The 16,636-nt window shown below is 43.6% G+C and overlaps 1 protein-coding gene across 3 annotated transcripts in view; it reads right to left on the bottom strand.

The window, feature by feature from the left end:
* Window positions 1-4,068: 4,068 nt before the first annotated feature.
* TANGO2 (transport and golgi organization 2 homolog) overlaps window positions 4,069-16,636 on the bottom strand; it is a gene marked incomplete at its 5' end in the record, with an annotated part of 95,072 nt that continues 82,504 nt past the window's right edge. For all 3 annotated transcript variants that reach the window (XM_080985244.1, XM_080985246.1, XM_080985245.1), the window contains 3 exons: window positions 4,069-10,559; window positions 11,702-11,806; window positions 13,020-13,173. In XM_080985244.1, coding sequence (XP_080841370.1) covers window positions 10,439-10,559; window positions 11,702-11,806; window positions 13,020-13,173 — 380 coding nt within the window. In that variant the 3' untranslated portion in view covers window positions 4,069-10,438. The remainder of the gene's footprint in view (window positions 10,560-11,701; window positions 11,807-13,019; window positions 13,174-16,636) is intronic.

Here is a 16,636-nt window from a genome sequence, read left to right as displayed (position 1 = left end):
TGGAAATGCCGTTTACCTTCCCGCCAGAAGGGTACCTATTTATCTACTTGCACTTTGACGTGCTTTCAAACTGCTAGGTGGGCAGGAGTTGGGACTGAGCAACAGGAGCTCACCCCGTCGCGGGGATTCGAACCACCAACCTTCTGATCGGCAAGCCCTAGGATCTGTGGTTTAACCCACAGCACCACCCGCGTCCCCTCAAAACCCACTTATTTATCGCAAAGTGCCAACACGGCAATTTAACCTGAATACTGAGGTTTTAGTTCAGAAAAAACCCCTCATACATTAACCTCTTTTGTCTTAAATGAAAAACACAATACCAGAGCTTTCAATGATACAAACAACTTTTTATTGCAAGGTAAAAGTTTGCATTAGCCTTGTTTGGGAAATCATGAAAAGGGGAATTACTCCCAGACAACATGGCCGTTTTGATAATTTCCTTTCACAGAGCTTTTTTTTGGGAGATTTCAAAGCAGAAGTTTAATGGCCATCTGCCACGGATGCTGTAGTTGAGATCCCTGCATTGCAGGGGGGTTGGACTTAGTTGTCCCTCGGGTTTCCTTCCAACTCCCCACAATGGAGAAAACAAAAGAGTCTCCTTTGCCCTCTGCTGTGTGTCCCCTAGCAGGGAGGATCTCGCACCCATAGCAATGGGAGAGAGTTCAGCTTGCTGACCAAGCAGGTGAAAAGAAAAACCTGGAGTGAAGGCCGGAGATGCGCAGCGGTTCAGTGCTCCGCTGCCATTGGTCGCAGCCTGGAAGGGAAGGCGCTCTATCACAGAGTTCGTTAGGGCGCATGCACAAGTAGCCGGTTTGCCACCCATGGGCTACACCTGAAACGTGAACGTTCCATTCCGCTGTCTTAAGGCACCTTGGTACAGAACTGCCAGTAAGCCCGGCGGCATTTTGCTCCCTCCCGCAAGAGCGGGCTTTAGAAGCACAGCCCGGTGGTCTAGCCCTCAAATCATAGGATTGTGGGGAGTTGTAAGGGGCGACAGCGCGCGTGCCCACAGAGAGGGCTCTGAGTGCCCCCTCTGGCACACGTGTGATAGGTTCGCCACCTCTGCTGTAGACAGACCATGGGTAGGCAGACTAAGGCCCGGGGGTCGGATCCGGCCCAATTGCCTTCTAAATCCAGCCCACGGACGGTCCGGGAATCAGCGTGTTTTTACATGAGTAGAATGTGTCCTTTTATTTAAAATGCATCTCTGGGTTATTTGTGGGGCATAGGAATTCATTCTTTTTTTCAAAACATATTCCGGCTCCCCACAAGGTCTGAAGGATAGTGGACCGTCCCCCTGCTGAAAAAGTTTGCTGACCCCTGCTGTAGACAATACTGAGCTATGCGTACCATTGTCTGGCTCAGAGTAAAGTAGATTCCTATATATCAGCTTTCTACATTTTCCACCTGGCTACAGCAAGGAGAGATGACAATACTGAATTAGTGTCAGGGACAGGCTAGATCATGGGTAGGCAAACTAAGTGCCAGGGGCTGGATGAAACCCAATCGCCATCTAAATCCGTCCCACGAATGGTCCAGGAATCAGCGTGCTTTTACATGAGCAGAATGTGTCCTTTTATTTAAAATGCATCTCTGGGTTATTTGTGGGGGCTGCCTGGTGTTTTTACATGAGCAGAATGTGTGATTTTATTTAAAATGCAGCTCTGGGTTATTTGTGGGGCATAGGAATTCATTATTTCCCCCCCAAAATATAGCCCGGCCCCCCAAAAGGTCTGAGGGACAGTGGACCAGCCCCCTGCTGAAAAAGTTTGCTGACCCCTGGGCTAGATGCAGAGGAATGGTGGGAGGCACCAGTTGGGGAACCCCCAAAGAAAGATCAGAGCCCAGGGATTGGCGGTGTTATGACCATGAGTGGTTACAGCAAGAAGAGGGAGCAGACTGGGAGGACGTGTCGGAAGCTGAAGAGGTAACAGGGTTGCTTTGGAATTCCTTTGTCGTGCAACATTAAAATTCACCAGTGCACTAGACTAGTGGATGGAGAATGCTGGATCTTCTAGTATTAATTTAAACCTGTTCTACCCTCCAACCCCCCCCCCCAATGCAATAGATGTTGATCTCTACCCTGGGCATTCCCCGCCCTGAAGCCGCTCAGATTATGAGCTCTACTTTTTTAAAAGAGGGTTTGCTGTCTTCCCCTTGTGTGCCAACACTTCCCCCCTTGCTAATAGGGGTAAAAATCAATTATTAAATGCATTCAGCACAAACTGTGTGAAGCGAACTGGCACTGTAGGAATCTTCAGCTTTTAAATAAGCAGATGACACTGATCCCGGGCTCGGGCTGCAGAAGGCTGATTTTAATTTGATAAAAGTGGAAGTTGGTAAGGAATATAATAAAAAGAGGAAGACATGCATACCTCCTCCAGCACACAGCTTCCATTAAAAAGAAGACGAGGAAGAAAGATAGATCACAGTATTTCACATTGGCTCCAACAGCAAGCCTTGCTTAATGGAATCCAGCTGCAGTCTCGCTCACTTTTTTGCAGTTTATGGGATGAAATGCTCTACATCATTGCCACTGGAGATAGAGGCCACTTCATGTTGAAATATTTTATTTATATGCTAGCTCCCAGACTATGCATTGCGAAGGACAAATGAACTACATATGCCTTCTTTGCAACTGTCAGGAGCCAAACTGAGCTAAGAAAGAACCAAACTGGGAATTCAGAAGCATCCAAGCACTCGGGCAACTTCAGTCTTATTTTCTGAGCTTAAGGCCGGAAATCTAAACTTATGCTGTGTACTGTCCCATCCTGCCAACCAATGCATCAACCATCGGTCAATACTACAAGTGTTAATACATTTAGCAATGCTAAGATGTTATTTTATCACCTTTTTTTTGCTGCTGTGAATGGTCACTTGCAATGCAAATGGGGGCCATTATGATCTGGTGCTGGGGCGATTGTTTTTATATATTGCTTCATTTATATCTTGGCTGTGTGTGAGTCCTGGAAGACCTTGCTCCCTGCCTTGCAGGAGTTTTCCCACTTGGTCTGGGAGGGCCCTGACTGACTCCAGCTACAAAAGCTGAGGCTGCTGAACAGACTCTTGGGTTGGGGAATTGTTTAGGGGGGAGGTTGTTTGGAGAGGGGGCTGTTGTGGTTATGGATATTCATTTTGTATCTTTATTTTAGATCTTATTATGATTTATGTGGAAATTGATTTGGTTGTGTACTTTTTGATGTTTTATTTATTGCTTATGACTTTTGTTATGTTAGTAATTATGTATTTTTCATGTTCTAAGTTGCATGGTTTGAACTATGGAAAGGTGGCATACAAATAAAATTATGTATGTATGTATGTATGTATGTATGTATGTAATATTGACTCCAATCACAAATTCCCAGAGCAGCTTAGAGAGCGAAGAACAAAATACAGAATTAAAGTTCAATTAAAAGCATCAACAAAAAACCCCAATAAATCAAAGGATGAAAATTGCTTTTTGTTAAGAGACAAGAGTACTTTTATCATGTATCGGTGTAACAAAACACAAGATAATGCTGAACCAGGTATATGATTGGGAACACGGTAAGAACATCATGCATAAATGTGCTTTTCTTTAATTCTAACATTCTAAACTTAAATAAGTTTAATATTTTGTGTTTTTTTATTGTGCAAATGCATCTTTAGTTTGGCAATTTTTGTATTTAAACTAATAAACCATTTGTGGCAGGAACAAATATAACACAATAAACCATAAAATGCAACCTAAACAATTAAAGCCCAGATTTCATTTGTTTAAAAATGCTAGCCATTTAAAAGACCTGGGTAAACAGTAAGATCCTTTACCTGGTGTTGAAAAGACAATAAAGAATGTGTCTAGGAAAACTATTCCACAGCTGGGTGCCACCACCCAGAAGCCATGCACTCTACCTCTTAGAGGCCTTCTGTAACTTTCGAGCAAATTCCTTCTGACCCCATACATTCCTCACTACTCAATTTTTATAACGTGCCAAATCAGCACAGGTCCACAAAGGATTGTGTCCTCATTAAGATCCACAGAATCCTGTTCTTTAAATGTCACATGGAGACAGTAATGCTATAACACAGTATTGGTCAAACAAGTTTATTGATTGCATTTGGACACAGGTGTAAGTGATAAAATATAAAACAATTTTTAAAAGAAAACAGAAATTATATATTTATATTCTTTTCTTTTTTTAAAAAAAAATCACTCTACTTCAATGGACCAAACAACTTAATCACTTCAGCACACACAGAGTTATGGCTTTTACAAGATCATTCAAAGCCACACCAAACCACAGCAAGCTTTATTCTTAAGTCTGCCTCTATTTATTTATTTTTAAATACATTATTTATTTAATGTATTTAAATACATTAAATACAAAAATAAAGAAATTATTTTCCCTCAAGTTTTGCCTTGTGACACATTTCTCATTTGCATTTTTTTTGGTGCACAGAAAGGAATAAAAATCTTGCATTGATCACACGTCACTTTGCCTCCATTTACTAGGCCCAAGTTCTAAGTAAACCAGGTACGGCTGCAGCTCCTGGTGGTGCAAACGTCAAAGTTTTAATTGTGCCTCCTGCGAAAAAACTATTTGCACACTCAAAACCAGGTTTCCGGGGAAATATCCTTTGCTGCAGTCCTGTGTCTGGGCATCACATTTTGAGGGCATTATTAACAAACAAGAATACATCCAGAGGAAGGCAACCTGGATGATAAGGTGGTCTGGAAACTAAGGTGATACCCCTAAGTGTCTGATACTCATAAGTGACCCACAGAAATCAATGCTAATAGCTACAAGGAATGGTCAAAAGAGCTGGGTATGTTCTGCCTGGTGAACCTTCACCAAGTTGAGGTGGGGGACACACAACAGCTACCTTCAAATATCTGATGATTTGTCAAGAAGACGAAGCAGAGCTGAGTCCCGTCTGTGTGGTATCACACCACTTTAAACAGTCATGGCTCCCTCCCACAAATAATTGTGGGAATTGTAGTTTGCCAATGGCACTGAGAATTGTTAGGAGACCCTGCTATTCCCCTCACAGAGCTACAGTTCCCAGTGCTTCCCGGGAAGTGGGTTAAACCACTCAAGACTGTAGCTCTGCTGTTGGGGGGGGGGATAGAGGTCCCCTAACAACTCCCAGCGCCCTTAACAAACTACAGTTCCCAGGGTTCCTGATACAGGATTGTCTAAACAGTGGTACCTCGGGTTAAGTACTTAATTCGTTCCGGAGGTCCGTTCTTAACCTGAAAATGTTCTTAACCTGAAGCACCACTTTAGCTAAAGGGGCCTCCTGCTGCTGCCGAGCCGCAGGAGCCCGATTTCTGTTCTCATCCTGAAGCAAAGTTCTTAACCTGAGGTACTATTTCTGGGTTAGCAGAGTCTGTAACCTGAAGCGTATGTAACCTGAAGCGTATGTAACCTGGGGTACCACTGTACAAGATTGCCTCCAGATGGCTTGGGGCGTCGTATAATTCCATACAGTGGTACCTCGGGTTACATATGCTTCAGGTTACAGACTCTGCTAACCCAGAAATAGTACCTCGGGTTAAGAACTTTGCTTCAGGATGAGAACAGAAATCGCGCGGCAGCGGGAGGCCCCATTAGCTAAAGTGGTGCTTCAGGTTAAGAACAGTTTCAGGTTAAGAACGGATCTCCGGAACGAATTAAGTACGTAACCAGAGGTACCACTTGTACCCTCCAACATCTCTCCAATGAAAATAGGGACGTCCTAAGGGAAAGCGGGATATTCCGGGATCATATCAGAAACCGGGATCTAAATCAGGGACGTCCCTGGAAAATAGGGACACTTGGAGGGTCTGTTATGGGATTATCCCAAATTACAAGAGGGGGAAGGAGGGGGGAATCCTAGCCACACTCTCCAAAGCATGCCTATAAACCTCCATCATTAAGAACATGAGAAGAGCCTGCTGCTCTCAGTGGTCCATCTAGCCTAGTCCTATTCTCACAGTGGCCAACTAGATTCCTGTGGGAGACCCACAAGCAAGACATAAGCACAGCAGCACCATCCCTGCTTGCCGTTTCCAGCAACTGGTATCCGGAAGCATTACTGCCCCTGATCTTGGAGGCATATAACAGCTGTCAGGGTTAGAAGCCATTGGCAGCCATCTCCTCCATGCTTTGGGTCATGCCCCAGCCCAACGAAAAAGCCCCAAATTATTGAGCTGTACCTTCGCTAAATCTGTGTGTTCATCTGGAGTGCATTCAAGGCTCTATTTGTTCATGGTTTAAAAGCAGGTCACATCTCTCGTCTTGCACACCTTCCTTCTCAGTACTGTGTGTTATCAGTAGGCCTCCTACCGACACTTAAGAAATAAAAAGAGCCAGCAGCGTCAAGTGCCAATACACAATATTGTACCAATACACCGAGCGATGTTTAAGGCGTGACGAAATACGGAGGTACTAAAGTGGAAACAGCAGCAGTAACTGACTGTGTCAGCGTTTCACAAGCAACGCCAGGTGCATACTGCATAAAAAAATTCCAAAGTACATTCAGAAAGATAGCACATGCCTCACACATGGTATGTGTGTCCTTAAAACACACACACACACTGCATAACCAACAAGACCCACAAATTCACGAATAAGCTTAATATGTACTTAGTTCTGGTCTTTTCCTGGGAAGAAAAGGGGAATGGCCTGTTTGTGTCATAAAAAATCCAATCTGCATTTCCAAGACTTTAGTCTCTTGACAAAAAGGAAATTGATCCATTAAATGAGTCCTTACCAACTAATGAGGAACCAGAGGAACCACTTGTTACACAAGAATGTTTTGAGAACCTTTCCCAAAGATCCCGTATTAATTGGGGCGTATTTGAAAAATAATTAATAATCAAATTGGATCTGTAACTAGCTGTTTTATTATTATCATGTATTGTCCTGTTTGTAGTGTTTGTTAGTATAAGACGTATAGCCATATATTTGTGGGTCTTCTTGTTTGGGCATGTTATATAGGGACTGTTACTGCACACAGCACTGCATTTTTTATACAAAGACACCATCGAGATGATCTCCATGTTGTGAAAAATGGGTACACCGTCACTTTTCAAATGTGGAACTTTTTATTCCGGCAGAAGTAATGGCTTGTGAATGCCAGGCGTTGCCACCCATTCTTCACCTTGAGCCTGCATCCTGAAGGTCGGAGTTGCCAAACAACTGAAATCGCCTTATTAACAGTCGTGAGAAGGAAGCTGGAAAGTTAACACTTATTCCCTAAAGTTCACCAAGATGCAAAGTCTCCAGGATCTGAAACACGCGAACTGTATGCATGATTATACACCTGAACTCAGTTCGGAGAGCACATTTGTGAGTCTACCTACACAATATGGCCCAGCTACAGACACCACTGAATATTCAGCATTCAACCCTTTTAACATTCCCAGTTATTTAAGCAAAAGGGTTTGATTTATTTATTTCTACTGGCTTTGCACGTACCAGTACCCGCAAAGGAGAGAGACGCAACCCAAACCACATGCAAAGGCAACTGTAATGAAGGTGTAGATTAGCAGGACAATGGGTCACAGCTCAGTGGTTCTGCTTGTTTGCATGCAGAAGGCCACGGGTTCAATCCCCCTCGTCTCCAGACAGGACTGGGAATTTCCTGCATCTGAAACCCCTAAAGGGCCACTACTAATCAGCAGACACCACTGAGCTACTGGGAACAACGGTCTGACTCTGTATAAGGCAGCTTCCTATGTTTCGAACCCCCAGTCCATAAAGCTTGCTTGTAGGAGAGGTTGCTAGTCCAAAACTCTATGGCAGCTTCTTCTTCGCTTCCCCTGAAGTGGTTTTTGGGTTTGTAGGCCATCCAAGGACTGCTCTGGGCACACTGCTAGTGTTTGCCAAAGCGAGAATTTAACATACACTCACCTCCGAAGGGTGTGCGCATCTTTAATTGATAGCGTCCAGGCATCCCATGCTAGTATTTGAAGATGCAAGTGCGGTGGTCTTTAAGGATGTGCACACCCATGTGTGACATTCTCACATTACCTGTGCATTGTGGGAAATGATGGGGTAATATCAATGTTCCCTATGGCAAGCTCCCTGCCCCCACCCCCAGCCCAGCCCATCTCTTTTACTCGTTACCTTGCAACACAACTCATTCCCACACATGCTTCAGTGAGGATTCAGCCGCTGTAGCTCAGTGGAAGAGGATTTGCTTTGTGTGTATGCATGCATGCAGAAGGCTCCAGGTTCAACCCCTCGCATCTCCAGGCAGGGCTGGGAATATCCTACTCCTGAAACCCTGAACAGCCACTGCTGGTCAGTAAGGACAGAACTGAGTCTGATGGACTGATGAACTATAACTGCGCCTTGGGGTAAAGTCGCTTCCTGTGTTCCTATAACTGCTCCTGTCCCAATCTGGGAACAGCACCCTGCGATCCTGTCGCCGTTCTCCTAACCACACATTTCCCAACGCATTACAGGCTATGCTGCAAGAAGCCTCACACCTGAAGTTGCTATCGAAGCCCTCGACACAGAGGCGAAGCGGCTGATGGACTCTGCAGGACGTGTAAGAAAAGCTAAAACTTCAGTCACTTATGCAACTTGCGGAATACTAATGCAGAAATAATATGCTGTACAAGAGAAAGAAGGGAGAAGGGGGGGGGGATGAATACAAATCCATTCTTAGATATAATGCCTTGTCTGCTGATTTAAATGCAGAGAAAACTTAACCAAAGACTTAAGACTCCTTCACTTAAGCGACTCCTCCAAACTCCTGGTACTGTCTAACTGAAAAGCAATCTAGCATTTGCTCTGGAGGAACCGAGTTCAATGAGCTTCACTCCCTAGAAAGCTCACTCAGGATTGCAGTTTGCAAGATTACCATTGCCCATTGGGACTGGTAGGGTGGAAGGCAGGGAGGCTGACGGGAGGTGGACCCAAAGCCAATGGCAGGTACAGCCAACTAATTCTGCTTTTGTCTCCACTGTAATTCTGGTATCGTCTCCATCCTTTCCCCTGCCGAGGTCTGCAAGGGGCAACACTGAGACTAAGGGGAGGAAGCTAACAGGTGGCAGGGGCTGGCTGAGGTTGGTGGGGCATTGCCCCATTCACCCAGCCTCCCACTGAATCCTGTATACACTGACCGGGTAGTAAATATTCCCAGTGCACATGATTGCACTGGAAAATATGCACAATTAACAGCACTTGAGTGTCTGCCTAGAGGAGACAAGGAGACTATGAAGTTGCAGAATTACGAATGGCAATCGAGAGTCCATTTTTTAAGGCCCTCCCCAGGACCCCACAAAGCATGCATTAGCAGTGCCGCGCATATGGCTCCATGGGGTTAGCTCTAGTGTACTAAATGGGTACACTAGAATTGTAGCCCAAGGCTCGACTTCCTGCGTTACATCACTCAAGTGTTAGATGCAAAGCAAAATTCACATTAAAAAGAAAACCCAGTCTTAGCTTTGTTCTCTTGGAGAGCGTAAGATCGAGAGAGCAGTTGCCATGTTGCCTATAATCACACATATTGCAACACTGAAACATACATATATTCACACATCAAAGGCTGCAAAATTATACATTCAGTTATAATGAGAAAAGGGGGTTCCAGCTCTCCCCACAACTCTTTTCTTTTTTAATCTGCCTTAAAAAGCAGACAGGACACAGCTTGATTTCTTTTACAAAGACACACTTAACTTAGAAATGCTTGACAAAAGAGTTAAAATCAAAGTGTGTTGATTTTAACCTTTCTAGGCTAATTCATTTTAGCAGTCGGGGGGAGGGGGGCAGGGGCTGGCTTACTAAAGAAGTTCCATCAGGATGTCAACATATAGGTAGGGTTTTTGTGGGAGCAGAGACTATCCCATTCACTTCAATGTTAAGGCCAACTCTGAATGCCCAGTGGGAAAAGCACACACAGAATGAGAAAATGGGGAGTTCCTGCAAAAGTTGAGCTCTGCGTGGGCAGGAGTACTCCAATGCCAGTGGACTGAAACTAGCAGGATATCACCAATTCCGAATTGTGCTTTTTTTTTTTTTTTTTTTTTACAGATTTGCATTTTAGTTTACCAACTCTGCCTCCCCCTTTGACCAAGCAAAAAGGAAATGCTTTCCATGATTATCCACAGTTCCTATTTATCCCCTTCCACACACATGATTCTCAAGTTAAATACTTTTGCCACGTAACTGTGTTACCTAACAGCATCCCTTTCAAAAGTCAAACATGTACACTTGTGCAAAACGCGGCTTGCTTCTTAAATACAGCCCAGCTTTTCCTGTTCAGATTTTTCTGTTTTGGATTTTGTGCAAAAATAAATAAATATGGTTTTGGTGGTTGCTAGGGCGTGCTACGCAGCATCAACAAGCCTCTGCTGTATGAAAGCTGCAGCCAAGGCCTTCCGTACCCCTACAGCTCAACAGACTGCACTTTGCCAACCTCCCCTTCTCCCCTTTTTGGTGTGACCCATTCACATGGAGAGCTGTCAAATCTGCAGTTTGAACTGGTAGGTGCTCGTTTTCCACTGGTCGACGTCTGCGTTCAGCATGGTGCGCTCAGTGAAGGTGACGTGACCTACCGCATCAATGAGAATAACTGTATTTGTCCTAAAGAGGAAGGAATAAGAACGTCAAGAATGCTTCTAGGTAGACAAAGAAATAATACGATGTACTCAGTTTTTATTTTTATGTTTTTAGGTTTGATGTTACTGTATAAATATGTTATTAGTATTTTTTTTTCTTTTAGGAGGTAGCAAAGTGGGTGAAAGGAGAAACAAACCAGAAACGGAAGTTGGGGGAAGCCCAGGAGGGGAGGGAGGAAGGAATGCATAGTAAATGTTATGGATATGAAATGTATGTAATGAATGAAAAAGAAAAATGTATAATTTATTTTTTTTAAAGAATGCTTCTAGGTAACCAACTCCTGGGATTCTAATTCTTCGCTCTTGAAAAAATAAAAAATCCCCACCTTGCACAGTGAACCAAGCAGCAAGTTGTTGGGGTCAAAAAGGAAGGAGCAAAACTAATTCAATTTTCTGTTGTCACATTGCTAAATTCAGGCTCTTTGCTTTTGCTGCACTGCTAAGCCCACCAATGGTAAAAGTAAAAGTAAATGACCCCTGGACGGTTAACTCTAGTCAAAGGTGACTATGGGGTTGCGGCGCTCATCTCGTTTTCAGGCCGAGGAAGCCACTGTTTGTCCACAGACAGCTTTCCAGGTCATGTGGCCAGCAGGACTAAACCGCTTCTGGAGCAATGGAACACTGTGACGGAAGCCAGAGCGCATGGAAACACCATTTGTCTTTCCGCCGAAGTGGTACCTATTTATCTACTTGAACTTTGACGTACTTTCGAACTGCTAAGTTGGCAGAAGCTGGGACAGAGCAACGGGAGCTCACCCTGTTGTGGGGATTCAAACCGCCGACCTTCTGATCGCCAAGCCCAAGAGGCTCAGTGGTTTAGACCACAGCACCACCCATTCCCTGTAACGCCTACCAATACAAAGTGATGGATAAGGAGAATATACCAACCCCCCCAAACCCCCAAAGGACTCCTTCCTCCCCCACCCCATTTTGACATATTAAAGTTTGGGGCAGATTTGTATAAAAAGCCTCCCAAGTCTGCAAATTCACTTGCTGTAGACTCAGTGACTCTATAGCACAACCAATTACTTCTAGAGGGAACCACTAAATCATTTAAACCAAACGTAATGGACAGCCACATTTTCTTGCGCAAGGGTTCTCCCTTACCTGGTTCCATAATCGGGACAGCGAACGCATACAGCTGCATACTTGTTCAAGATGGGGAGGATGTAGTCCTTTCCTTGATCCTCAATTGCGGGATCTGGCAGCTGACTGGAGACAGAAAGCAAACCAAATGGAGGTGGCACAACTTCTGCTCCTTCCAGCACACGTTTCCCACCATAGATATCGAAACCTCGAGAGCACACAGTAACGTGATAAGCTGTCAAAATACCAACAAGGACAGCCTTCCTGGGCTTGGTGCTCTCCAGATGTTGATGGACGGCAACTCCCATCAGCTGCAAGCCATCATGGCCAATGGTCAGGGGTAATGGGCACCAAGTGGACAAAGGCCGTCAAGGGCAAATTACAGGAGATGCCCACCAGGTATTACTTGGGTGCTTACTGACTTTATTGCTTGACTTCTGTTTTATTTTGATGGTTCTCCTATATAAGATTTGTTGGTTCTTAATATATGAGGTTTTAACGGCTACCTAAAAGGTAGTCTTCTTACTCTCTTACATACCCTACCAATCACTTTGTTCTGCAGGAGAGGGCATTCCGTCAGGAGGCCAAATCTGCATGATGGACAGAATCAGGCCTTTAATGTGGTAGCAACACTGATGCTTTAGAACTCCCACCCATTACATATCAAAGAGGCACTTTCCCCATTTCCCCCCCTGCTTTTGCAAAAGACAACCCTCTTCCAACAAACCTTTATCCCAGCTGGTATCTATATTGAAGCTAAACTGATTTTATGCATGTGCTGCTGTTACTTTAAACTGTTTATCTCTCTCTCTCTATATATATATATGTAATGGTTTCAACTGTTTTTATACATGTAATTGTTTTGAATATGTTTCTGTTATACTATATATTGCTTTGGGATGCCTCATGGGAAGTAGATAATAAATTAAATAAATAAATAAATAAATAAATGCATTGTGACTGCAACCTACTTTGGGAGTCTTTTCTGTAATGAAAAGCCGGCTGGAAATATTGCAAATAAATATTGCAAATAAATAAGTAAATATGCTTTTACACACACAAAAACCACCCATCCCTGGTGTGGAAGATAATGAGCCAGATGGAACAATTGCCTGGCACCATTATCACGAAGCTTCCTATTTTTCTCTCCGCTAATGCAAGCAACCGTGTACATAAGAAGGAATTTAGTTCAATACACTTAAGACTGAAAGCATTAAAAAGCACAAGACGAAAAACCGATCATTTTCCCACAAGCATTCTTATTTACAGGCAAAGCAAAGGCTTAGAGTTGCCGATCCCTAGGTAATGGCTGTACGTTACAGCCAAGGCACAGACTTACGGGTCTTGGTTATTCATCACTTTAATGAGCTCTTGCACCAGATCTTCCTTCACAAGGTCCTGGCTGTGCCGGATGACATCCGTGAAAAGCTGCTTTCCATACTGAAGCTTCTTCCATGGTGTATCCAGCAAAGAATTGCTCAAGCCATATACCCCTGCATGGGAGGAAAGGTGATAAAAGCTTATGAAAGGTGAACTCTTTATTTGCAGTCATAGCTCAGCAATACAGCATCTGAGCTAAGTGCAGGTGGTCTCAGGTCCCGGGCATCTCCTGGTAGGACTGAGAATGTCCCTTGTCTGAAATCCTGAGGAGCTGCTACCAGTCACTGGGTTGATGAACCAACGGCCTGACTTGGTATGTCCCATTTGACAATGAAATGAGGAGCTGACACACCATAGCAAATCACCCCCAACTCTCATTCACAGTTATTATGCGAGTGGACTGTTCAAAATTGCTGCTTTTGATGACATGCTCTACACACAAAAGAAGGCCCACTCTTGAGCAGTACAATGGTACCTTGGTTCTCAAACGCCTTGATATTCAAATGCCTTGGTTCCCAAATGCCGAAAACCCGGAAGTAAGTGTTCCAGTTTTCGAACGTTTTTCAGAAGCCAAACGTCCAATGCGGTTGTCCGCTATTGTTTCTGGGGCGCCTGCACCAATCAGAAGCTGCGTCTTGGTTTTCAAACATTTTGAAAGTCAAATGGACTTCTGGAACAGATTAAGTTCGGTGCTTTTGTTTTTGCTATTTATTTGTATTTTTTGTTTTGAAGCTTTTTCGGTTAATTTGTTTTTGTGACTGTGTGGAACCCAGTTCAGCTACTGATTGATTGATTGTGTGACTGTGGAAATGGATAAAACCCCCCATCCAAACAATGACTATCATCAGTGCAGGTAAGAAAATAATAATTTTTATCATCTGCAATACTGTCTTATTTATTTTATAGTACAGTACACTGATTATTGCTTTCATTTTATGCATCAATGGTCTGGTTAGATAGTAAAATTCATGTTAAATTGCTGTTTTAGTGGTTGTTTTTAAAAGTTTGGAACAGATTGATTCATTTTGCATTACTTTCTATGGGAAAGGGCGTCTTGGTTTTGGAACACTTTGGTTTTGGAACAGACTTCTGGAACGGATTAAGTTTGAGAACCAAGTTACCACTGTGTGTCTGCATATATAAGGCCATCATGGAAGGACCAAGAGCTTTCTGTTATACAGAAAACTCCCCATTTATGCACGTTCAAGGCATGCATGACCGTGCCAACCACCAGGAAGTGAGACGGAAAGGCGCCAAAACGGCCCTAAAAGAGCATGAAAACAGCCAAAATGGCACAAACACAACATCAAGCAACCCCATGAGACTTTGCAAGTGCAATCCCAGGAGTCGTGCACCAACCTTTGAGGCCTTTGGAGAGCCGGAGTTTGAGAAAGGAGGTTTGGAGAGAGCAACTGTCGTGGTTTGGTTGGGTTTTTTAAAAAAGGTTTTTCAAGGATTTCCAGAGGTTTAGGAAGAGTTTAGAGGCTTTTTCAATGGTGTTCCCAATATACACCTTGGGAACATAACCCCTGTGTAAATGGGAAGTTGCTTGTACTGCCCGTTATATGATGATTCAGGAGCTGGATGCCTGTGGAAGTTCTTCAAGGAATTCCCCAATTTTGGGTGGTATCCAAAGTTAGTTCAACTCAAGAGCAGACCCAATGAAGTTAATAGGCAAGGCTAACACAGGCCCCTTAGGTTCAGTGGGCCTATTCTGAGTAGATAGATATTTGTTGGATACAACCCTTTGTTGAGATTTGCTTCCCTTTATAGAAATCAAGAGAGGTCCAGTGCCTACAGAGTAGCTATATTTGCTATCATGGTTTGTAAGATCAAACCGGGATGTGGGTGGCGCTGTGGGTTAAACCTCAGAGCCTAGGACTTGAGGATCAGAAGGTCGGCGGTTTGAATCCCCGTAACGGGGTGAGCTCCCATTTCTCGGTCCCTGCTCCTGCCAACCTAGCCGTTCAAAAGCACGTCAAAGTGCAAGTAGATAAATAGGTACCGCTCCGGCGGGAAGGTAAATGGCGTTTCTGTGCGCTGCTCTGATTTGCCAGAAGTGGCTTAGTCATGCTGGCCACATGACCCAGAAGCTGTACGCCGGCTCCCTCGGCCTATAAAGCGAGATGAGCACAGCAACCCCAGAGTCGGTCACGACTGGACCTAATGGTCAGGGGTCCCTTTACCTTTACCTTTAAGATCAAGCATAAGCTGGTGACAGCCAGTTGTCATCCAATCCAAATGTTATGCTTTAAACTAGTGAGTAGGAACATTTTGCTCCACTTTGTTCAGATTGTTCTAAATCATAATTTGTTTCATTGCACCTCTGTCCCACTTTTTTTTTTTAACATATTGGCACTCAGATTGGTTCAAAGGTGGTCTCCCATCTAGGGAGACTGAACAGATCCAAATCTGCAAGGTCAGTGCATCACGTGCCATAGCAATGCAAGCAGCTTACTTGAACTTTGCAATGTGGTGCTCTTTTTATCCTGTGTTTTGACTTAAACAATAGAATTTGAACTCTGACCAAGTCAGTGTTTGCAACAGAATGCAAATCAAAACCAGGTTAATTTCAACCCAGAATTGTGTGATTACCTAGATTTGTTTTCATTTAAATTTGCATTTCCCTGCCTTACAACCGTTGGCATTAAAGGGGAGGGGGAAATTAACATATAAATTAAATGTTTAATATATAAATATTAGCATATATACCCACCTGATAGCTCTCAGGGCTGTCTATATATGGCATAGGGCAGGTGGTTTTAAAATAGATTCTATATCTGGAAAATCTCATGTTTATTTCATTTGGCCTTTCCCTACCTCCAACCCAACAATGTAATTACTTATTTTATGTTAGCATTTGGAAGGGGTCCTCTTAAGACACTATGAGCCCACAAGGGAAAAGGGGAGATCTACCCTATCCCTCGACAGTAAAATAAATTGGGGCTGGGGGGGCGATGGGATGACTCGAGTGCATATTCTAGATACTTAGCACTGTATAATAAAAATCGTCACCATTTCTAAGAGCTCTGTATGTTTGAAACACTTGGTCGAACAAGGTGTGCATCAATACACAGCGTGCTTGCTAGACCAATAAACCTGCAGGCTTTTACCAGGGCACAATATTCCTATTTTATGGGCACATTTGTAGCTGCCTTACCAGACACAGTATTCCTGAGCTGTGTTTTATTGGTTGTTTTCATAAAGGCTGCTGTGACGTCGCATGCCCTGAACCGATGGAAATACAGTGGGGTTGGAAAGCCATGTATTAAATAAAATGCAAACAAGAAAATGGACTTTGACCTGAAAGATGTAGGACCATCTCAGCCTCTACCATAGATGTATTCTTTTACACTGCTATGTAATGGTGAATGGGGCCCATTGGGTACTGGTCAGACAGAAGGCAGACAGACCATTATTATTATTATTATTATTATTATTATTATTATTATTATAATTTGCATACTGGCCTATACCCGTAGATCTAAGGGCAGTTCGCAATATAAAGTTACAATATAAAAAACACAAAGTACATAATAAAAACAAAGACAACCCGATAATTGCCCCGCACACAGC

Source organism: Podarcis pityusensis (assembly GCF_964106645.2).
Source record: "Podarcis pityusensis genome assembly, chromosome: 16".
Lineage (NCBI taxonomy): Eukaryota > Metazoa > Chordata > Lepidosauria > Squamata > Lacertidae > Podarcis > Podarcis pityusensis.
Note: the sequence above shows the minus strand (reverse complement) of the source record. Positions and strands in the feature narration are given on the sequence as shown.